Source organism: Labeo rohita, chromosome 4 (assembly GCF_022985175.1).
Source record: "Labeo rohita strain BAU-BD-2019 chromosome 4, IGBB_LRoh.1.0, whole genome shotgun sequence".
Taxonomy (NCBI): Eukaryota; Metazoa; Chordata; class Actinopteri; order Cypriniformes; family Cyprinidae; genus Labeo; species Labeo rohita.
In genome coordinates, this window is record NC_066872.1 from 45814599 (window position 1) to 45840246 (window position 25648).

Below are 25648 nucleotides of genomic sequence, written 5' to 3' on the forward strand. Positions count from 1 at the left end.
AACAAACAAGAGTTGAGCTCGTACAGCTCCCGTACAGGATAAATATTACGCTTTGACGACGTTGCAGACGGTTAGCTTCCCGGATATGAACCTTATTGATATTCATAGCGAGCGACACGCCCGCTTCTTAGCCAATCGGAGAGCGTCCACTGGCTGCGCGTGACGCCGCGTCATTAATATTCATGAGCCAAGCCTCCGCCATAACGGAGCTCGTAATAACCGCGCCCGCCGGCGAAGCGCGCGTGACGTCACCGCCGCCGTCCGCAGAGCGACTGATTCAAACGCGCGCGTGGAGCGTCTTTCCGCAGCAGCGGCTGAAGGTCAGAGAGACAGACGGCACTGATAACCGGACCTGAAGGTAAACAGCCTTTTTAGATTATAACGGTATCACGATAGTGATGATAATGATGGTGTGTTTGTGCTGCTGGGACGGTCCCGTTATAGCACGGGAATGTCAACATTCTGCTGTCAGATGATGCTGTGCATCATGTGCGGATGCTGTAGATTTAGATACTCGCAGTTAATGCTGCAGAACACAATAACGTGATAAATGTCAGTGAATGTTTACTGGTTGCATCCGGTCTGAATCCGCATCAGCCTGCGGCCGGTGCTCCGTCCCAGCAATCCGTGGGCCAAAACACAGAACAGAACCGCAGAGAGTCCCGCTTCTATATTTATCCGGGCTTTGATGCTGTAAGCGGGTTTGGCTGATCTGGGTCACTTCAGCTCGTGGACTTGCATTATCACGGCGGGTCATGTGACGGTGCCTCTGTCTGTCTGATGAGCTTCAACACGACATGCGCGTTCATCATCTTCACTGACAGATTACAGGATACAGCAATATAATATTATGTGATCTGCATGAAGGATGCGTCTGACTCACGTCTGTTTGACTGTAATTACCCAGCTAACGTTCTCACAACATTTTAAAAGCTATATGCGACCCTGGACCACAAAACCAGTCATAAGGGTAAATTTTTCCAAATTGAGATTTATACACCATCTGAAAGCTGAATAAATAAGCTTTCCATTGATGTGTGGTTTACTATGATAGAACAATATTTGGCCAAGATGCTCTATTTGAAAATCTGGAATCTGAGGATGCAAAAAAATCAACATATTGAGAAAATCACCTTTAAAGTTGTCCAAATTAAGTACTTAACATTGCATATTACTAATCAAAAATTAAGTGTATATATATATTTACAGTAGGAATTTAAAAAAATATCTTCATGGAACGATTTTTGGCATAAAACAAAAATCAGTAATTTTGACCCATATGTTTGATATATGTGACCCTGGAGCACAAAACCAGTCATAAGTAGCAGGGGTATATTTGTAGCAATAGCCAACAATACACTGTATGGGTCAAAGTTATTGATTTTTCTTTTATGCCAAAAATCAGTAGAATATTAAGTAAAGATCATGTTCTGTAAATATATCAAAAGTAATTTTTGATTGGTAATATGCATTTCTAAGAACTTAATTTGGACAACTTTAAAGGCGATTTTCTCAATTTTTTTGCACCCTCAGATTACAGAGCAAACCATATATCAATGCAAAACTTATCTATCCAGCTTTCAGATGGTGTATAAATCTCAATTTTAAAAATTTGACCTTTATGACTGGTTTTGTGGTCCAGGGTCACATATAAGAATGTTACGACAAAACATTCTTGAAGTAATGTTTATGGGACGTTCTTATTATTATGTGACCCTGGACCACAAAACCAGTCATAAAGGTCAAATTTGTAAAATTGAGATTTATACACCATCTGAAAGCTGAATAAATAAGCTTTCCATTGATGTATGGTTTGTTAGGATAGAACAATATGTGAGCCTGGACCACAAAACCAGTCATAAGGGTCAACTGATAGAAATTTAGAAATTGGGATTTATATAATGTAAGGTTTGTTAGGACAGGACAATATTTAGATGCAGCTATTTGAAAATCTCAAATGTGAGGGTGCAAAAAAATCCAAATATTGAGAAAATCACCTTTAAAGTTGTCCAAATGAAGTTCTTAGCAATGCGTATTACTAATCAGAATTTACAAAATATCTTCATGAAACATGATCTTTACTTAACATCCCCATGGTTTTTGGCTTAAAAGAAAAATCGAAAATTTTGATGCATACAATGTATTTTTGGCTATTGCGACAAATATACCTGTGCCACTTAAGACTTTTATTAAGGTTTTGTGGTCCAGGGTCACATATTTGATATACGTTCTTATAACGTTGAGAGAAAACGTCCTTATGATGTTATTTGTACTTGAACATTCTTGGAAACGTTTTTGTAACCTTTAAATAACGTTCTAATCATGTGGACGTTTTAAAAACAATGTTTCCACATTGGCTTCCAAACTAACAGGAAACATTGTCAGAGGGTTTACAAACAAACGTTCCTCCAGTAACATTAATAATAAAGCACTCAGTTATCTGTTCTTTCAAAATGTTTTCACAACGTTAGCACAAAAACATGAATACATTGTTTCACTGAAATTTTCTAGTAACGTTTTTTAAATGTAACATTCCAATAACACGAAATGATCAAATGTAATGTTCCTTTATATTTTTAGAACATTAAAGAAAAAAGAGAAGATTCAGAAATAACATTTTCATAACTCCACGGGGATGTTCTTATGGCGTGTTTTTGTTCGCTGGGTACATGTTGGATATTAGCAGACATAAACACACTGAGCATGTGCGTCTCAATCCACCCTAAAACTCACACTAAAACTTGTGAAGTTCAAACATCACGCTGGGCATTAACGGAGACGCCCATCCTCAATGTTTCTGGGCTGCACGTGGTCAAACACAAGGTTTCGCTAAGCAGAAACGAGCATGCATGCTTTCACACACGCTTTCAGGTGAGTTTGACATTCAGCCGCTCTCATCTAGAGAATTAATGCTTGCTTTAGTTTATGGAACGGTACGCTGTTATTTTTTCCATGAGGTAAGTCGTGACAAACGTCTCAGATGATACCACACCGACATCACACTATTATTAGTCTGCAGCTGACTGATCCGGTACATGCTCAAAACATGGTCATAAGAGAATATATAACAGCTATTAGTATGTTTTTCTCACTTTAAACATGAATGAATGCAGTTTTTTGCAGCAAATGTGGGTCATTTAGGACTAGTAGGTGAAAGGTCACGATAATGACCGAGAGTGATTATGACAGGAATAATTGACCCAGTAAACCTTAAATTGTGAATAATCAGAAAAATCTAATTTTTTAAATGATTGATTCTTTAAATGGACTAATTATAAAAATGATGGCTCATAGTCTGTTATAATGAGAACATAGAAGGAAAAAAAAATGGAAATATGACTAAAGTTATTCTTACGTTAACCTGATCTAAAAAGATCTGACAGCAAAAAGACCAGCTGAAGGTGGAGGAGTCTTTACTTGATAAAAAAACTCTAAACTATCAATCACACAGAAGGCATGGAGTAGATTGAGTGTGACAGCAAAGTTACGATAATGTTTCATGTATTAGACATGATACAGTATCTTCATAGGCTTTTACTAGAAGAAAATCTCTTTTAATGTGAGTTATTGTCCAGACTATCAGTTTCCAGTGGCGTCTCCTTTCTTTTGTGTACGTGTACATTATGTACATTTCTGTTCTGATATCTCAGATGTTTCTGAAGTTAAATATCAACAGAGGTGGAGACGTGGCGGACGTCCGCATGGTTAGTGGCCTCCCGCGGCGCTCACTTTCTCTCTCCCTTATGCTATTGTTTCTTTAAAGTCTCTTTCTTTGGGTGGGAAACTCAAGATCTTGTTTTTGAACTTAAGGTTTCTTGGCCTTCAAACACACAGACCTTCAAAGTGACCTTAGGATCAGTCAGCAGGTATTTCCTCTAATTCAGACCTGCTTTAAACAGCGTACGTTCAGCTGATGATCAACGCAACAATGAATAAATATTTTTGAAGATCAGAAGGGTCTCACGCTGATGTAATCTACTCCTCACGAGTTTGTTGAATTTAGTTCACAGCTGGAGATCGGATGCTGTTTGTGGGTTCAACCTTTAGCCTACACTGAAAAAAAAAAAGAAGGTCTAAAAACCCATTTCATTTAGAAATTTATATTAAAGTTATAACACATTGAATTAAATGTGAAATTTTAAAGTAGAACTGAAATGGTATTTCATATTTATATATATATATATACACATTTTTTTTTTTACATTTCTCATTTTAATTTTAACTTGATGTAATAAATATTTAATCAAAACTATATAGAGATATAAAACAAAAACTACTGAAAATGCCAAAAAATTACTAAAACTTTAAAAAAAATAAAAATGAAAACGGAAAATATAAAAGCTGATCTAAAATATTAATAAAAACTATAATATTGTACTAGAATAACATTGCTAGCTGGGTCGCACTATTAAGGGTTAATAGCAGTGAAGTGAAGAAACACTGCAGCATTTGAGACGTGATCCGGACTGACTGAATTCTGGGAGTTTTCCAGCGGTTTTGCGTGACTCTGAATGTCCTCGGCACAGTCTGTGAGTTTGGAAATGTCAAACCGGGACAGACTGAGACCTTGAAAACAGCTTGAGACACACAATAGATTGGCTGCGTCAGGTCTGTTTTATGTGTAAAGTGATTTTTGCAGTGCATGAAATATGACTGTGTCTGAATAGTGCTTTAGACAGCACAGAAGAACTCCCTGAGATCACATGTGTTCATCTGAAATTGTTCAGCAGTAATGGAGACGTGATGTGAACTGTAAAGAAATCATGGCCTAAAGAGGAGGAAGGCCATCTCATTAAATATTCATGAGGCAGCGCTCGCCGCTTCAAACCGCATTGCGACCTTGAAGCTGAAGGAAAATGCAGACCTCAAACCTCTCATAACGTCTCATTGCGTCTCATTTAGTGAGCTCGAGTCTCCAGGTGTCAGGTAACAGTGTCACCTGAGTCTCTGCCGTCAGCCAATCACATCGCTGCATTAGTAGTGTACTCGCCTCAGCTTCTCTTTTTAAACAAGACTAAACAAAATCTTAATTCTGATTTTTTTTCATCAGAATTCAGACATTAAATTGTGCATTTTCTCGCAATTCTTAAATTTTCCTTGGAATTTTACGTTTAAATATCACAATTCTATTTTTTTTTTGGAATTCTGACTTTAAATCTCACAATTCAGATTTTTTTTCTTGGAATTCTGAGTTTAAATTTTCAAATTCTGATTTTTTTCTTGAAATTCTGACTTTAAATCTCGTAATTCTGACATTTTCTGAGTTAAAATCTCACAATTCTGATTTTTTTTCCCCTCTGAATTCAGACTTTTTTCTTGGAATTCTGAGTTTAAATTTTGCAATTCTCATTTTTTTTCTCTGAATTCTGAGATTAAATCTCACAAGTCTGTTTTTTCTGGGAATTCTGATTTTAAAATTGTGTTATTAACAAAGTTGTTAATTGTGACCTTTTAACCCACAATTCTGACTTTTTTGTTTCAGTTGTGAGTTTTCTTATCTCACAATTGTCATTTCATTTTGCAAGAAAAAAGTTGGAATTGTCTGATAAAAGTCACAGTTATATTTAGTTTTTATCCCACGGCAGAAATGGGCTTCCACACTTTACGGTAGGTAGTTTTGTTTTCGACACGTTTGCTGTAGTCACAACGTGAATAATGTCACATAGCAGCATGCTGAAACTGAAGTAAAATAATTGATGTCAGCATGCAGTGATATCGGTTACAATAACTTTGCAGGAAGGTTATTTGGATTTGAAGAGCACAGCTAAAAACAAAAGCTTATCTAACACAAGGCTTTAGTTCAGGGGTGTTAACATCACATGAGCACTGTGTGTGTGTGTGTGTGCGTGTGTGAGTGTGTGTTTCTGACACGTTTGGAGTCAGAACTGAAATACCACAAGATAAGAATCACTCCAGTTTTGTTTGGTTTGTAAACAACGACTTAGTTACGTCCGTAGCCCCGCCCACGTTTCCATGAACTCAAGCAGCAGTAGGCGGATCCCGAAGAGAACCGGAGGCGGGGCTTTATTAGTCAGTGACTGACAGATGTAAACACTGTTGCCATGGTGAGCACTTGTGTTGTCTCAGTGACCCTGAATGGCCTTTGATCTCCTAAATCTCACACACACTGTGTGATCTGGATGTGAAGGTGAAGATCTCAACAGAATCAGCAGCGGCAGGAGAGTGTGAGAGATTTAGGTGAGTCCAGGTTTAGTCACTGGTTGTGTGTAAATGAAATGATGAAATACATGAAAGGAAAAGCAGACCAATCACAATTTAATATGCAAATAAATGCCAAAAGTGGATTATTAAGACACTGCACAACTTAGACTAAAATTATAAATTTTTATGGGAGCTTGTTTCTGCCATGGGTTTAAAAAAACATAAAAAGGTCATTAAGATTTCTGTTGCAATTCCGAGTTTACATTTTGCAACCACCATGAAATAAAAAATAAAATAGGTAATTGTGACTTTTTAGCTCACTATTTAGATTTTTTTCTTGCAATTGCAATTTGGACTTTTTTCTCAAATTCGGTATTTACATCTGACTATGTTTGTGTATATGCATGCCTGTGAAATGTGCCATACAAACAAACGTCCATTTTCGTGCGGCTGTTTCTGTATTATTTGCTATGGAGCAAAACCAAAGGCGTTTTATGCACTTATTTTGGCTCCTGAACTCTCTTTATCTCTGTTTGGTGTTAATTAGCACTCATTTCCAGGCTGCTTCCACCCAGAGCTGCTATATCTGCTCTCTCTATCTGCCCACCAGAGACTAAAAACAGAATCCAGTGTCATTTCCACAGAATTACACTAAAAACCACCTGTTTCCAGACAGGTTTCCTAAACACTCCCTCTGGCCTCTCGTTGGTCAGTTGAACAGATAGTCCCGCCCCACACTCACATCATTGGTTGAATGTGACAGCTGTACATCTCGGACTAATGGCGTGTTCCGGTCTCCGTCTGTCCTGCAGTGATATCCAGGGTGCACGATGCCTCCTCCTGTCGGACCGCCAGCCGTTCCGCCTCCAGACGGTGGGTGGGGCTGGGCTGTGGTGGGCGGGGCTTTCATCTCCATCGGATTCTCTTACGCCTTCCCGAAGGCCACGACGGTGTTCTTTAAAGACATCCAGAGGATCTTCGACGCCTCGTACAGTCAGGTGGCCTGGATCTCCTCCATCATGTTGGCCGTCATGTACGCTGGAGGTAAAACATTTCGAAAGAGTTTGTTACAATGTTACAAAAGATTTCTATTTCAAATAAATGCTGTTCCTTTGAACTTTCTATTCATCTGTGAATCTTGAAAAATAAAATGTATCAGTTTCCACAAAAATATTAATGTTTTCAATATTGATCATAATCAGAAATGTTTCATGAGCGGATGGACACTGGGGTAATGATGCTGAAAATTCAGCTTTGATCACAAAAATAAATTACATTCTAACAGACATTTACACAGAAAACAGCTATTTTAGATTTTTTTACAGTTTACATAAAGGTTGTGTCATCACACTGTAGTTGATGTGAGCATGTCTGACAAACCACTTTCAATTCACATCAAATGAAATTCATTACTGGGTTAATTAAATTAACCCCTCCGTTTAACATTAAACACACGGCCAGAACAAACCACCCGGCGTCGCACGTCACGCAGCTCTCTACTAAATTAAATCAGCATGTCTTATCGTGAACAAGCATGAATATGCAGATCTGACCTTAGCATGCTAGAGAACACACACATTTAACACTGGAAATCATTAGTGAGAGTAAAAGTCCCATGATGCATCTGCATTATAAGGCTTGAAGTAAAACATTCCACCTCAGAGAATGTTGTTTCTCTCATCTTGCTCTCGGCTCAAGATCAATGACTCTAATCCACTTTACCCTCGAGACACACAAGTGTGTGTGTGTGTGTGTGTGTGGCCAGTGAACTTGAGCTGCATTATAGAGGACAGATATCAGTCATGTAACCCATACCACACACACACACAGAAATACTGCACTGTATCTGCATTTTTCAAGATTTTATTACTTTTATTCATCAAGGAGTGACAGTAAAGACATTTATAATGCTTTTTAACACTAATAAAAAAGCAGCACATCTGTTTTCATCATTGCTAATAATCAAAAATGTTTGCTGAGCAGCAAATCAGCATATCAGAATGATTTCTAAAGGATCATGTGACACTGAAGACTGGAGTAATGATGCTGAAAATTCAGCTGCGCATCACAGAAATAAATTACATTTTTACATGTACTCACATAGAAAGCAGGTGTTTTAAATTCTAATAATATTTCACATTTTTTACTGTGTTTATGATCAAATAAATGCAGCTTTTTTGTCTTCTTCCAGAAACATTAAAACATCTTACCAAACTGTAATGTTTGAACAGCTGTGTGACTTTCAACATAAGAACTGAAGCATGATCATTTGTTTATTAAACAGTCCGATATGAATATGATTGTGTTTATGTGCTTAACTCTGTGTTTGCACCTGCATGTGTCTGTATCAGGGTGAAAACAGCACACTTTCACTGTTTTCACTGAATCACACACACACACACTATTAGATCTATCCGTCTACAAAGCTTCTGTTCAGCTCTAAAGCGAGTGGGCCGTGACATTGTGTGTGCTTTCACGCTGAGGATCATGGGAAGGCTGTGTGACTGCATGTTAATGAGATCTGCCCTACAGCTCAGGAGCCCGAGACGCTTTAAGAAGCTAAATTAAGAGCCGATCTGACCTGATTTTAACTACAAACACACACCTGATGATCTACAACGCTCTCTTTAGACCTTCTTTCACAGAATGTCATCTTAAAAGATTATGATGCTAAAAAAACAACTACTGAAATAGTTGTTTATTATTTACTCCTTAGAATAGAATCAGTTTCACGCACACTTTCCTCTTCATGTGACTTCATTCTTTGTTAACTAGGATGTGTAATCTATTAGCAGTGGAGTGTCTGCATTGATGCAGGGTTATTACAGTTAACAAAAACAAAAAACAAAAAAAGAATTACATACAAAAAAATATATTTTTTAAAAATTTAACTTTTTGATTTGTAGTTTGTTAGTTTTATATTATAAAACAACTAAAACTGAAATATTAATTAATAAAAACTAAATAGATGTTTAAAAAAAACAAAAAATGACAAAACACAAAATTACTAAAACAAAGTGTTTTATTTTATTTCAGTTTAAAAAAAGTTAACTAAAATGTTTTTTATGATTTTAGTTAATGTAATACCCTGGTTGATTAGTATTGAGCTGAGTATGTTGCTGTTTTGGGTTTGTGTTTCAGGTCCCATCAGCAGTATTCTGGTGAACACGTACGGCTGCCGTCCCATCATGATCTTGGGCGGCTTTCTGTGCGCCATCGGCATGATCAGCGCCTCCTTCTGCAACAACGTCGTGCAGCTCTACATCTGCATCGGCGTCATCGGAGGTCAGTATGACGAGAAATATATATTTAACTGCATCAATCTGACCCACATTCGGTTTCCAAACTGCTTGAAATGCGGGTTAAACTGTTATTTCTTCTTAAAATCTTGGGGTCATAAATGTGATGCACAGATGTGTTTGGTGACTCAAATTTACCCTAATTGTTTTCCATGCAATTTACCAAAAATTAACACTTTGAAAAACAGTCAGAAACAGAAAATCTTTATTTTAAGTTCTCAAAGACTAAAATATTAATATAACTTTAAGAGCCAAAGTTTTTTTTTTAATTTTTATTTTCTAAATCTACAACATGCTACAATTTAAGTTTTTATATAAAAACATGACCCTTTAGTGTTTTTGTTATACTAAAGAACTAAAGAAATACTAAAAAACTACTCGAATTAAAATTATTAAAACTGCAATAACAAATAAATCTGGTGCTCATCAGACCACCATTGACAGTTAATAAAACAAGATAAAATCTGAATATTAGATATAAAAATTCTACTTGAAAAAAAGTAGAAATACTGAAAATTATTCAAATTAAAGTGACTAAATTAAAACTGAAATAAACATTAAAGCTAAATATTTAAAAGAACAAAAAACCTATAAAAATTACAACAAGCACATCAGGGTTATTAAAGTGAACTAAAAATAAAATTAAAACCTTTTTTAGCTATTTGCCAAGGCGACGTCTCATTCTCATTAAGTTTAACTTGATATACTAAAATAGCTAAGATAGAATGAAATATAAAAAAATGAGTGAAAACTTAAAAAAAACATTTAATAAAAAAAAAATAAAACAATTCCTGTGCTCATCGCACAAAATTTTGAATTAGTGAAAATTACTCAAATTTAAATCATTAAAACAGTAACTTTTTTTTTTTTTTAACAATAATTTACTAAAATAGGAGTTCATAATTCCTAATATTTCTTAGTCGCTGACAAGCTAAAATAGAGGTATTATGTAAAAACGTGACTCTTTAGTGTTTTTTTGTAATGTTGATTTTTTTTTGCTGATTTATATCGAAACACATCGGGGTCAAAATGACATCCAACACAAATATATTATTTAGTCTCCAAAAGCTACAGTAGAAGTTTTACATTAAAAAAAACACCTATAGAGTTGATTTTTGTCTAATTGCATGGAAGACCATCAGGGTCAAAATGACCCACAAACACAAATCATGTACCGTTATTTTATTTTCAACACAATATAGAGTTCATAATTTCTCATATTTTTTATATTTTCTAATCTCCATCAAGATACAATAAAGGTTTTATGTAAAACATGACTATAGTGTTTATTTTGGCAAATTTCATGGAAACCAGTGTGGGTTAATTTGACACGAATGGATGAACGCACACATATTTTGACCCAACAGGAGGCTTACAAGCTCATTGGAGTCAGCCAGTATCCCACAATGCCATCTTGTTTCCTCTCACAGGCTTCGGTCTGGCCTTCAACCTGCAGCCGGCGCTCACGATGATCGGGAAGTACTTCTACAAGAAGCGTCCCATCGCTAACGGCTTCGCCATGGCCGGCAGTCCCGTGTTCCTCAGCACGCTGGCGCCGCTCAACCAGTATCTCATCAACGAGTACGGATGGAGGGGAAGCTTCCTGATCCTCGGCGGGCTCCTGCTCAACTGCTGCGTGGCCGGCGCGCTCATGAGGCCCCTGGTGGCCCCGCCGAACCCGGCCAAAGCGCTGGAGGAGAAACCGGCAGCGGTCAAGACGGAGAAGACCACGGCCTGGCAGACGGTCAACAAGTACCTGGACCTGTCGCTCTTCAAGCACCGCGGCTTCCTCATCTACCTGTCGGGAAACGTCATCATGTTCGTGGGATTCTTCGCGCCGATCGTCTTCCTGTCGCCGTACGCCAAAGACAACGGCGTGGACGAGTATCAGGCGGCCTTCCTGCTGTCCATCCTGGCTTTCGTGGACATGTTCGCTCGGCCGTCCATGGGTCTGCTGGCCAACTCGCGCTGGGTCCGGCCTCGCATCCAGTACTTCTTCAGCTTCGCCGTGCTGTATAACGGCGTGTGTCACCTGCTGTGTCCGCTGGCCGAGAGCTACAGGGGGATGGTGGTGTACGCCATCTTCTTCGGCTTCGCCTTCGGCATGGTGAGCGCCGTCCTGTTTGAGACGCTGATGGATCTGGTGGGAGCGCAGAGGTTCTCCAGCGCAGTGGGGCTCACCACCATCGTGGAGTGCTGTCCGGTGCTCATCGGGCCGCCGCTGGCAGGTAATAACACAACATAAAATACGACTATTAATATTAAATGAGAAGCAATCAAAAATTAGACATACTAAAAATTAAGAAAATTTATAACGAATAAAATATAAATATCTAGTGCTCATCAGCCGCCGCTGGCAGGTAATGGCGCAATTAATATTAAAACAACTTAAAAAAAAACACTTACATATACTGCAAATTACTACAATTGAAATGACTAAAAATAAAAACTGAAATAAAAATAAAAAACTCTTTTTTTAGGTAAATTTTTCATTTAATATTGATATTTTATTTTATATTACCTGCCAGTGGATTAAATAAAAATGTAAAAAAATAAATAAAACTTAAATAAAATAAAATAAAAAATAATAAAAACGTCTGTTACTCATCAGACCGCTGTTGGCAGATAATAAAACAAGATAAAATATTAATATAAATATAAATATTAAATTAAAAATTGAAAATTACTAAAATTAAAATAAATGTAAAAAAAAAAAAAAAAAAAAAAGTCCATTGCTCATTGGACAATAACTGGCAGGTGATAACATAAAAATATGAATATTACATAAAAGTGTAAACAAAAAATATAAATGATAAAAATTACTAAAATTAAAATTGAAATAAAAATACATGTTCGTTGCTCATCAGACCGCCGCTGACAGGTAATAAGATAAAATAAATTATCAATATTAAAAGAAAAATAAATGAAAATGTAAAAACTTAAAACTGAAATAAAAAAATAAATATCCAGTGCTCATCGGACCACTGCTAGCAGGGAATAAAATAAAATAAAATAAAATATGAATATTTGATGAAAAACTTAACCTAAAAACTAAAAAAAATAAAATAAAATTTTTAAAAATGCTGAAAATTATTGAGTGACTAAATTAAAATCTGAAATAAAATTTATAAATTAAAGCTAAATAATATTTAAAAGAACAAAAACTAATAGAAATTACAAAAGCACATCAAGGTTAACTGAAACTAAAACAATAAAACGTAATTTTTTGTTATTTTTAAATGTAAAAAATGTTTAAAATATTACTATATAACTACTAAACAAAAAATTAAAAATACTGAAAATTACTAAAAGGAAAAAAAATTGTAATGGTATCTTAATGATAGTAAAACAACACTAGGGCACATTACTAAATTACTAAAATGTACTGAAAATGTAAAAATAAAAGCTAAGTTAAAAAAATAAATAAATAAATAATACTACAATAAAATAACTTCACTACACTTACTATGACTTAAATTCGCTAAATGTCAGTGCTTCACATTTCTTTCATTGTCTTTTCCCTTTGTTCTGTGCTACATAATATTCCTTTCATACATGCACATATCTAATTGTGTCTGTAATCCTGTCAGATGCTGGATTAATTAACGCATGGCATTGATTTGCAGGGAAGTTAGTGGACATCACAAAGAACTACAAGTACATGTACCTGTGCTGCGGATCCGTGGTGGTCCTGTCCAGCATCTGGCTCTTCATCGGCAACTTCATCAACTACCGGCTGCTGGAGCGCGAGCGCAAACGAGAGGAGGTGTACAAACGCACCGACCGCGAGGAGCAGGAGCAGACGGAGACCCACGCGGAAGCGGACGGGGACGCGGACGCCGAAGCGGCGCAGCAGCTCTGCGAGGACAAAGACGGCGCCATGCAGCGCGAAACCAACATCTGAACGCCTATGCAATCGGTGCACTCTGAAGACACTGCCAAAGCCAACCGGTCACGTTTAGAGGCTTTATTAGACGGCCAAATCAGCAGAACTGTAGAGATAAACGCGCACTTTGATATAGACGGCCTTTATAGCTTGGTATGGGTCTTTTCTCGCGGCTCAGGTTCAGCAAACGTCTCTATCTGACGGCCAAACGCCAGGCGTCCAGCTCGTTCCAGTGCATTTTGGCGTCTGAATGTAAATCTGGGTGTGTTTGTGATGTTTTAGGGCCTTACGAATGCGTTCCTGACCAAAATCACTTCTGAAGATCAGTACCAAATCTAGAGCTTCAAGCAATATATGATTTCCACCAGACGTCCTCAGGGCAAACACTCGTTCAGTTCTGTTTTGGGGGTTATTTTTACACAGGGTATTTGAGTTTGACGTGACTCTGTGCTCAGTTCGAGAGTGACGCTGTCAACAACACTCTCCGACTCATGATGTATTGCCTTAAATACAAATGTAAGCATCTATTATTCTAACTGTGTATATATTACTCTATTTAATGTATTTGATGATGTACATTTACTAATCAGTTGGACAGAGGCTGAATAATTGAACAAATGTACTGTATGAAATGTATGAAAGCCTGTTTCTGCCATGAAATAAAAAATAAAAGAGCAATTGCAACATTTTAGCTCACAATTCTGAGTTTAATTCTCACAATTTTGAGTTTAAATCTCATAATTCTGAGTTCACATGTTTTAAGTTTATATTTTAAAATTCTGAGTTTAAATTTAACGATTTTTAATTGAAATCTCACAATTGTTTAAATCTCGCCATTTTAGTTTATTTCTCATAATCTCATAATTCTGCGTTTATATCAAAATTCTGGGTTTAAATATGACAATCTGAGTTTTATCTCATAATTCTGAGTTTAAATTTGACTTTATATTTTATAATTCAAATATATCTTTTATAGTTCAAATGTGACGATTTGAGTTTATATCTCAAAATTCTGACTTTAAATTTGACGATTTTGAATGTAAATCTCACAACTGAGTTTATATCTCATAATTCTGAGTTCATATTTGACAATTTGAGTTTATATTTCACAATTCTGAGTTTAAATCTGATGATTTGAGTTTATATCTCATAATTCTGATCTTAAATCTTGCAATTTTAGTTTATGTCTCATAATTCTGCGTTTATATCAAAATTCTGGGTTTAAATCTCCCAATTTGAGTTTTTTGTATCTCACAATTCTGAATTTAAATTTGACTATTTGAGTTTATATCTCAAAAATCTGAGTTCAAATCTTACTTAATTTTGAATTTAAATCTCACAACAACTCTCGCAATTTTAAGTTTGAAATTCTGAGGTTTTTTTTCTCAGAATTGAAAGGAAAAAAGTCAGAATTGTGTGGTTAAAAAGTCAAAATTACCTTTTTAAAAGTTTTATTCTGTGGCAGAAACAAGCATCAGCTGCATTACATTTATTTTCGTTAAAGCCCATGTTGTGTTTATATGAGACGTTTGTTCACTTTTTTAAGTCCATGAGCACCAGAGATATTATTAGCATCATTAAATTATTATCCTTACTGTAGTACAGATGAATTATAACGCTGGAATGAAGATGTTGCGCTATTTATAGCATGTAAATAACTAAAACCACTAATGATATTAGTTCATGTGATTGATGATTATGTTTTGTATCATATTTTGTAACATTTGTTGTCATGTTTGTCAGGAGACGCAGAAACTGCCACTGCAACACACTCTTCGTTCACATACATGCAGTTATGATTATGATTATTGTTATCAATTTTAATGACAATATTGTTTTTTTTTTAAATTGTCATGTTCAGAAAGTTAGCTAACAAATGTAAGGAGTTTAACTCGATCTTTAGCCTCTCGTGACTTATGTCACACAGATGTTATTAAATCATTCTGTGTTCAGTTGTTTGGTTCTGGATGTACTCAGATTTGCAATTAAACCACAATATTTGGAAGAAGCCTTGAGATCTGACTTCAGCATGAATTAAATTATGCAAATTACACCAACTCCTCTCTCTTACTCCCTAAGCAACATCCAACTAATTTCATCCTGTTCCTGAGAAATTAATTAAAAACAGCAAGTAAACAAGCAGCTAATATTCATTATATGAAAATATTTTTCAATATTTTGTATTTTAATTTAAAAGTGCATTTGATTCATAATGAAACATTAAAATCACAAAATGTGTTTGCACTGAAATAACCCCTTCAGTGGGGCATTCAGGGGTCAAAGGTCATCTGTGCATTGCTGAAGGTTACAGGTGTTACTGCATTAATGCTAACAAATGCACTCGATTCTGAATTCAATCTCTCTCTTCAGCTAGTTAAATATTCCAGGACAAAACTCCAATCAGCAATATCACACAAGCAGCGCTGTTGATTCAGACTGATACACGATTCTCTTGAGCAGACACGTGACTGCGAGTGTCCTATTGCTGTTACATACATTAATATAGTGTTTATATAACTTACAGTTCGTCCGTTTTTCACTCCAGCGCGAACATTTCCAAAAGAATCCGAACAGAAAGCACAGGTGCTTCGTTCCGGTTAAACGAATCAGTTGAGTCAACGATTCAAATGACTCGCTCGTAGACAGTGATTTGTCGCCACCTGTTGGCGGGATGATGTGAGCTGCAAAAATATTGACATAGTGTAACAATGAAATATTTTCATCTAATTAACAATACGTTTTATTAATAATAAAAGCAAAGAACACTTTAAAATGTTTACAAAAAATGAACACATTTTGCACTTATTTTTAAGCTTAACATTGTTTTTTAAATATTATTGAACTTCTGTATTTAAAATAAAACAAAGACTTATTTCCCCCATATTTACATGTATATTACATTTAGTTCATATAAGTACAATATTTTTTAAATTATATTAAATAACAGTTTAAAGGCAGCCATGTGAATTAGTGATTCAGTTACAATCAGACTGATACACGATTCAGTTCAGCAGATATGCGACTGCTAGTGTGATATTGTTGTTAATAGTTTAGTAAACAATAAGGTCATATTTTGTGTAACTTACTGTAACTTTAAACAGTTCCAAACGAATCCACCGCAGAATGACCAAAACACGCAGGTGCTTCGTTCCGGAATGAATCGGTTGAGTCAATGAATCAAATGACTCGCTCACAGACAGTGATTTGTCGCCACCTGCTGGCGGGATGATGTAAGCTGCAGAAAGATTCACATACCGCAATAATGAAATACTCATTATCTTGTTACAAATACATGATTTATTATCACAGAAACAAAATAAATCATATAAAAATATAGAAATAAAGTTATATAAAAATGTAACAATTTAAAATGTTTACCAAAAATGAACACAGTTTGCATTTTTTTCAAGATTAATGTCGGTTTTGGGTATTGTGGAACGTCTGTCTTTAAAACAAAGACTTATTTTCCCAGGCCCGGTTCTACGGGGGTGCTTGAGGGTGCTAAGCACCCCCAAACAAAAGCAAAAGCACCCTCAGATAAAATTATTAATAGCGTATTAATTTTTAAATTAATGAACACGCAGACAGATGCACACACATACATAAATTCGCCAAATTAATACGTACACACAAGCTTATAAATACACAAGCTGAATTGTTAAAAGCGCACCTCGGGTCATGTGACACGAACCAACCAATCAGCTTCATCCTTTATAGAAACAACATTGAAAACTCAGCCAAGACGGTGAAACAGCTGATCATAGCTGTACAGGGATAGACATTTTTAAAATACATTTTGTAGCAGGGCAGTGCTAGAAAGCCATTTATCATTTGCTGAAACTAACTTGTCTTCATGGAGAGCGTAGGCCATGGTTGCCTAGTAACGACAGACGCCATGGGAGCGTAACTTAGCGCTTTGGAAAGAACGCGTTTTTAGGCGCGACATGTGAACTGCTCCTAGATGAGCATGCAGTAATAACCTTCACAGTGTATTTATTCTTGATGTTAGATGGCATTTGTTGAAACTACAATTACGATACTAGTGTAGACGATTTATATTACTCAGTCCTATTTGGTGGTACCGTTTTCATACAGTTCCATGCATATTTTTTGTGAGCACCCTCACAATTTTCAGAAGCACCCTCAGTGATTTGGTTCTGGAACCGGGCCTGTATTTTCCCCATATTCAAATGTAAACTTCCGGATGTATCCGTTCCGGAATGAATCGGTTGAGTAAATGATTCAAATGACTCGCTCATAGACAGTGATCTGACGCCACCTGCTGGCGGAACGCTGTAAGCTGCAGGAAAAGTAACATCACGCAACAAATATTATTTATCTTATTAGAAATACATAGTTTATTATTATAGTGAATAGTTCCCGATACCAGCAGAACTGACTAACCTACTACTGTTAAATCAGATGTTAAAAAACAACCTACATATGGTCAAAATACGGTCAATTTACCTGAATTCAGCTTGTTTTGTTATTTTCCTGATTGTTTTGGAATAAAATGTGATATTTCCGATAGATTTGCAAACAGCAGATTTGATTCTTAAATAAGGTGTTGACACACATATTCACTGAACAGAGAACCAGAGAAATGTGTTTTGGCGGAAGTGTGTGTTCCGTCAGTGAACAGCAGGAGTCGCTCTTCCGCTTCAAAATAAAAGCGCCTCAGTGAAGATGTTTAGCTCTTATATTGATTTCTCTTTCTCTGTGTGTGTGTGTCAGAGCATTGTTCATTCCATACAGAATGTTTTTCCGATGAGAGAGAGAAAACACTATCTGAGATGTTTAAGCGGTTTTAAAAGACTTTAATTAGTCCGTTGTATTGGCATTGATTATACGTATAATGCCTTAAAGGTGCAAGTGAATAAAACGTTTTTTTAATATAAAAAAGGGCAAACATATTTGCTAAAATATGTATGTCTGTAAATCTATTTTCTACCAATATATTTAGCATTTTTTATACATTTTAATCATATAGTTAAGTAAATGTAAAACAAACTCCAGCATCTGTGTGTGTGATCGTTTATGTCAACAAAGCTGATGAGGAATAACATTTGGAAACAATCTCATAAATATGTAATCACAAAACAAATCAAAGACATTTCTCCTAAATGCATTTATATATTATTAACAGATTTGATTTATGATACTGATTTTGTACACTTCCGATCTTTAGCTGCATGCAAAAACATGCTTTATTTATTTTAGATTTGTCCTCATTCAGCTTGTTTTTGGTCAGATTTGAGGACGTGACTTTCATCCTTCATTTCTGTGTTTGACACCTTCATGCCCTTACTTCATTCAGGAATAACTTTTCAGAGAGTAAAACACTCATCGAAACATCTCAATGAAAGTGAGAGAAACACAAACCGACATCAAGCACAAACCAGACACGACTTTAAGAGTCAAGCTGCTGGTCAGTTGAGCGAATGCAGTGAAACAGAAGCTGATCTCCAGCTGATTCTCCTCCACACAGTCAATATGTTTGGCCTCATCCATAAACATGATGATGCTGCGCCGCCATGGAGATCTGGAGACCTGCCGTCACGTGACCTCAGACTGACTTCCGACCTAAATTTGACCTCTGTAACACACGCTGACCTCAGATTGACCTCAAGCACACTTCTTTTTGATACATTTTTCAAAAAAACAACACTTAATATCTTCAGTCATTTTGCTCGTCCAGTAAATCTGTCTTGATTTAAGAATGTTTGTATATATTTATCCCGGAAATCAAGACAAATATCCTTAGCAAGAAGGTGGTTTTGGGTGTTTTGTCATCAGCGAACGTCTTTCCTGACCGTTGGTGAAGGTTAATTCTGATGAGGAGTTCATGTAGACGAGCGGAGCCGTCAGCTGTGTCTGAAGGTGATTTTCAGAGGGTTTAATCATGTAAATTGAGGCCGTTATTAGAACCGCTTTGCACTTTTTAATATTGCTGACGCCAAAAATCTATAAAGTAGAGCAGGAAAAAAGTGTTTATTTGCTCACATGTAATGTGATGATAGATTGAGGCATGTTTAATGATATTCATAGAGGTCTGGAGGACTATAGCTTCACTTATAGTTATGAATTCATAATCATATCGATGCTGTAAGTGTTACTTGTGCTTGCAGAACCGCTGATTTATTTTTAATTATGTTTTTCTGTTTGAAAACCTTTGAGATTAAAACACTTACATGAACAAAATCAGAAATATTTTCTCTGGCAACTATTTTAAGAATTAAATACATAAGTACTAAATGTAGTACTTATTACAGTTTTACTGCAGTGATGAACAAATGAAGATATTTGAGATGTATTTGAGTTAATGTAAATTAAACAATTAAAAAAAAAACTTTTTGAATTATTATTATCTATTTGTATATATTTTATTTAATCTAGCTGCCAAGGCGACATTTCTCGTTTTTATTTAATTTTTATTTTAAATTTCATTTTTCATTTAAGTTTAGCTTGATGTACTAAAATAAGTAAAACGACTGGACCTTCTAGTTCACTCATAAAACTAAAACTCACAAAAGGGCTTTTTTTGCACTGATAGAAGAACATTAAACATTTTAATGATCTGAAGAACCTTTTCCACTATAAAACTGTTTTTATAATTAAATAAATATACAAGTAATAAACTGTTTTACTGCAGGTCAGTGCCAAACAAATTGAGACAGTTAACGTAAAACATATTAAAACACTTTTTTATTACATTAAATATACTAAAATAAAAAATATAAAAACTTTTATTTATTTATTTTTTAAATGTTTTATTTAATCTAGCTGCCAAGGCAACATTTCTCATTTTTATTTATTTATTTTTTTTATTTTAGCTTGATTAATAAGTAAAATTAAAACTGACATGAAAATGAATAACAGACATTTAAAAACAAACAAACAAAAAATGAAAAGAAAATGACAAAAGCACACAACAAAAATACTAAAACTTTAAGTTTTTACAAGTTTTAATTTTACATGAAAGCAGAAAACATACTTATATACTAAAATAACGCTGATTTAAAATGCATATGTTCAGAAATGTAATGTTTATTCAATGGATTTAATTTTGGATTTAATTTATTGGAATTTTTATTGGATGTTTCAAAATTCAAGGAACATTTTTATCTCTTTCCTGCATGTTGTTTACTAGTTTTCAGATATTAATATAACAACATAATTTTAGTCAGACTCTCACACTTCTAATTGATTTTTCTGCAGGACGGCTAAATCACCTTGACACTTGAATTGAAGCGTCTCAAACACATCAGAGTGATTGTTGAGTGAGAAACTGAATCTGCCGGTCAGGTTAGTGAAGTGTTTGTGATGATGTGAAGCTCTTATCAGCTGCGGTTTGAGCTGAAGTGTGTGTGAATCTCACGTTGCCCACCAACACTCAACACAAGAGCCGAGAGTGAGACGGACACTGATGACAGACACCGATAGACGCTCATCACCCGCCAACATCACTCATCGCTCTGATACTGACACATCTGCCACGACAGCATCCTTCTGATCTTATTAAAGCAATAGCTCAATGTGTCATTCCATCACTTGCTCACCAACGGATGCTCTGCAGCGAATGGGTGCCGTCAGAATGAGAGTCCAAACAGATGATAAAAACATCACAATAACCCAGCCACATGTTTGTTTAGAGCTGTTTTGGCTTGTAAACGGTGCTTGAGCTGTGCAGATTTCTCTCCTGATTCAGACCAAACCCCTTTTTCAGTGGAGGAAGTGTTATGTTACGGATCATGGACTCAATGTATTTTAGTTAAAAACGTCTTAATGATGGATTTGTTTCAGCTTTTGTCTTCTCAAGATGTGAACTGATGGACTGGAGTGGTGTGGATTACTTGTGGATTATTGTGATGTTTTTCTCAGCTCTCATTCTGACGGCACCCATTCACATCCATTGGTGAGCAGATGATGGAATGACACATTTCTACGAATCTGATGAAGAAACAAACTCATCTGATTTTTGGCTGAGTGTTATTTCTGCCGGATAAACGCGCAGCTTCTGAAAGTGAACTCGGAGACGGACGGATGGAGCGAGAGCTTCAGTTTCTAATGCATGTGCTGTTAATATTAGATGAGCTTCAGCTTTTAACGGCTGTTCAGAGATCAGGTGGAGAACACACACACATATGGAGGTTATTCAGCCCCTCTGGGTTCAATCGCAGCTTTATTCCTCTCTCTGCTTCACCTTTGCTTGAGAAATTGAAAATGGAAACGTTCACATGCTATTAACCTCCAGCCCAGAGAAAATCAGTCTGATAAAGAACATCAGCGTCTGACCGTCCGTTCAGATCAGTTATACAGAAACTGGATCTCATTCACGACTCATTCATGAGTTGATTCTTCTCATAAAAACTAAAGCTCACAAAAGGGCTTTTTTGCACTGATAGAAGAACAATTTTTGGTTCTCCTTTTCCACTATAAAACTATTTTTATAATTAAATATATAAGTAATAAACTGTTTTACTGAGGGTCAGTGACAAACTAATTAAGATATTTAAGATAATGTAAAATTAAACCATAAAAACACTTTTTTATTACATGAAATATACTGAGATCAAATATTATCTTTTTTAAAAAATATTATTGTTATTTGTTTTTAAATATAGTTATTTAATTGAACTGCCAAGGCAACATTTCTCATTTGTTTTTTATTTAATTTATTTTTTATTTAATTTCTCATTTAAGTTTAGCTTGATGTACTAAAATAAGTAAAACAACTGGATCTTCTAGTTCACTTTCAAAAAAAAACTCACAAAAGGGCTTTTTTTGCACTGATAAAAGAACAATTTTTAATGATCAACAACATTTTAATGATCTGAAGAACCTTTTGCACTATAAATCTATTTTAATAATTAAATATATAAGTAATAAACTGTTTTACTGCGGGTTAGTGACAAACAAATGAAAATATTTGAAATAATTCATGTAAAATTAAACCTTTTTAATTACATTAAATATACTGAAATAAAATATATAAAAAAACTTTTTGAATTATTATTATTATTATTAATATATTTGTTTAATATTTTATTTAATCTAGATGCCAAGGCATAAAAAATATATTTTTATGAAATAAAAAAATATTTTTTATTTCATAAAATATAAAATATATATAATAATATATTTTTATTTCATAAAATATATGAAATAAAATGTATTTTTTTTAAGTATTATTATTATTATTATTAAATATTTTATTTAATCTAGCTGCCAAGGCAACATTTCTGATTTTTATTTAATTTCATTTTTTATTTTATTACAATTTCTTATTTCATTTCTCATTTAAGTTTAGCTTGATGTACTAATATAAATAAAACGACTGGATCTTCTAGTTCATTCTCAAAACTTAAACTCACAAAAATATACTGAAATAAAATTGAAAAAACTTTTTTAATTATTATTTATTTATTTATTTATTTCAGTTTTTTATTTAATCTATCTGCCAAGGCAACATTTCTCATTTTTTATTTAATTACATTTTTATTTAATTTAATTTATTTATTTTTTTTATTTCATTTCTCATTTAAGTTGAGGATGGATCTTCTAGTTCACTCTCAGAACTAAAGCTCACGAAAGGGCTTTTTGCACTGATAGAAGAACAATTTTTGGTTCTCCAAAGAATCTTTTGTGCAATGGAAAGCTTTCAAGGATGTTAAAGATTCTTGAAGAAGCATCAACGCCAATAAAGAACTGCATTTCTAGTAGATTCTTGAGCAGGAGAACGTATGAAAGTTACCCGAGACCGCAGGGAAGAGGCTTTTTCTTTCTATTCTGGGACTGGAGACGAGCGAAGCAGTCAAAATGACATGAACTCGAATGAATCTCAAGGCCTTATTAAAATGCATCTCATTTCAGGCTCTCGTCCGGCCATTAATCACACAGAACAGCAGATCCGTCCGCGCTTTAATGAAGTCTGAAGCTCAGGAAGAAATGGACTTGAGCTCGGGTCATCTGACGCCTCGTTTGACTTGATCTTCATGTGCGTTAAAACTGTTTGCAGCACATTAAAGCCGATGCAAACTGAGGTGCAAAGAAAGAATCGCAGAACTCAAATGTAAAGCGTACATCATCATTTCCTCTCGGCCTGTGTTCATTTTTTTTTCACGTGTCGGTGCCCTTGACGAGGCGCTCGCGATCACTCGACACACTCGATCCGTCAGTGAAGCTTTGACTGGAGTGTGTATCGGATGACTCTCGATCAGACACGTCAGACGCCGCTTGACTGACAGCAGCGCCTCTGAAAGCCTAGAGCTTTAAAGGGACGGCGGCGGCGTTTAGCGTCACTCGAGAGAGAAGTTTGGAAGAGCGTGAAAGCTGATGCTGTGCTTACAGAGAAAGACGCTTCATTCACGTCTCTGAAGGTCACGAGCCGCCGCTCTGTTTGCACAAACGCACCAACGCTTCGCTGCGATCGCTGGTATTTGCTCAATCTGAACTCAGCCGTCACGCAGATCCTCAGCTTTAGCATTAAATGAAACGGAATCATATGTGAGATCTCTGCAAGATCCTCCAAGATAACCTTTCTCAAGTATGTCTCAAACTGTTTCAGAGCTGTTTCTACCTGATTGAACCTATAATTTTTTTTATTTTTTATTTTTTTGTTAAATTAGGCTGATTAAGTGAAGTTAAACAATATTTTACTAGAATGATACTTGCATTAAATGCTCTTCTCAGCACAAACATGTTGCTAATTAAATTTATAGAATGAACTAAAATAAATAAATAAATAAATAATCACAAACACAGTTATTTGCTAATGGGGTTAAAATAAAACAAAATCAAATAAACAAATATAAACACTTTACTTTCTAATAATGCTTATAGATTGCATTTTATTCATAATAAATAAATAAATAAATAATCACAAACACAGCAATAAGGTTAAAATAAAATAAAATAAATTTAAATAAAATAAACAAAATTAAACAAACAATTTCCTTGCTAATAATTCTTTTAAATCTTATTTACAATAAAAAATAAATTAATTAATAAATAAATCACAAACACAGCAATAGGTTTAAAATAAAATAAAACAAAATAAAATAACACATGTAAATAAAATAAACAAAAATAAACAAACAAACTTGCTAACAATGCTTCAATGCTTATAAATCTTATTCACAATAAAAAATGAATGAATGAATGAATGAATGAATGAATGAATAAATAAATAAATAAATAAATGAATGAACACACCAATAAGGTTAAAATAAAATAAAATAAAATAACACATTTAAATAAAATAAGCGAAAATAAACACTTTCCTTGCTAATAATGCTTATAAATCTTATTCACAATAAAAAAAGAAATGAATAAATGAATGAATGCATGAATGAATAAATAAATAAATAAATAGTGGGTGAAAAATTAATTATTTACAAACATACAGATATTTGATTCTTGCAAAGTTACTGAAACTAACCTTTGACCTGCTGGTTGAGGTTAGTCTTCTGACATCATGGCAACAGCTCAGGATCAGACTCTGACCTTTGACCCCTCCGTCTCATGATCATGATCTGTAGACAGCATCAGCATCACAATGAATGCATCAAGAACGAGTGTTTAATGTTGTGCAAACACATGTACAGAAGATCTGAAGATGTACATGATCTGCATATGCGAACAAAGAAACACGCATCAGAAAATCAGCGTCTCATATGGACATAAGGTCACGTGTGACTAAATCCTAATGTGGCCTTTTCGAGAAACGTTTATGCTGCATGAGCGAAAGCACAGCTGGAATAGTTTGATGAGTTGATAATGCAGCGGTGTGTGAGGATGTGAGGATGTGATGTGTGCCGTGGGTCATTACCCGGCCGTGAAACTCAACGCTGACGCTGCTCATCACTTCTGCGCACCTCGTGATTGCAGGAGGCTCAGATTGCAATCGATTGAACCGTCCCGGCCCCAGGTGGCAGATCTTAATAAAAGCGTTACTTAAATATCTGGATTTACTCCTACAACTCAATCCTGACAGCACTCACACAAAAAACACTTTCACGCCGAGCATTTCTGTTGTTTAACAGTACAAATATCGAAACGCTCATAAATCAACATTAAGTCATAGTTTCTTTACAGATTTTACATTTTATTCATTTTTAAATATATTTTTATTTTTTCATAAAAATGTTAATTAATGTTATCATTTTATTTTATTAATTGTAATAATTAATTGATTTAGCTTAAAAAAATATTGGGGCCAGAAAAACAAGATTATTTTTCTGTCCTTATTATTATTATTATTATTTTAAATATCTAAACGTTCAGAAATCAATATTAAGTT

The 25648-nt window shown here is 35.0% G+C and overlaps 1 protein-coding gene and 1 long non-coding RNA gene across 3 annotated transcripts; one reads left to right on the forward strand and one right to left on the reverse strand.

The window, feature by feature from the left end:
* Positions 1–208: 208 nt before the first annotated feature.
* zgc:165507 (uncharacterized protein LOC561188 homolog) lies at positions 209–15362 on the forward strand. 2 transcript variants are annotated; one of them, XM_051107621.1, is made up of 5 exons: positions 209–358; positions 6975–7206; positions 9304–9447; positions 10892–11689; positions 13088–15362. In XM_051107621.1, the coding sequence occupies exons 2-5, from the start codon at positions 6993–6995 to the stop codon at positions 13363–13365; spliced, it is 1434 nt and encodes a 477-aa protein (XP_050963578.1). In that variant the 5' UTR covers positions 209–358; positions 6975–6992; the 3' UTR covers positions 13366–15362. The 2 variants fall into 2 exon arrangements, with proteins under 2 accessions (XP_050963578.1, XP_050963577.1); XM_051107620.1 differs by lacking the exon at positions 209–358 and adding an exon at positions 5501–6198.
* Positions 7068–24878, reverse strand: LOC127164004 (uncharacterized). Its single transcript, XR_007827576.1, has 4 exons — positions 24788–24878; positions 16434–16582; positions 15870–16028; positions 7068–7200 (listed from the first exon to the last, which is right to left on the reverse strand). It is a non-coding gene; the product is annotated as an uncharacterized LOC127164004 (long non-coding RNA).
* Positions 24879–25648: the final 770 nt, after the last annotated feature.

Coding starts and splice junctions, on each gene's coding strand:
- zgc:165507 (XM_051107621.1), top strand. CDS start 6,993: ATGCCTCCTCCTGTCGGACCGCCAGCCGTTCCGCCTCCAGACGGTGGG. Junction 9,448..10,891: donor CTGCATCGGCGTCATCGGAG/GTCAGTATGACG, acceptor TTCCTCTCACAG/GCTTCGGTCTGGCCTTCAAC. Junction 11,690..13,087: donor CATCGGGCCGCCGCTGGCAG/GTAATAACACAA, acceptor ATTGATTTGCAG/GGAAGTTAGTGGACATCACA.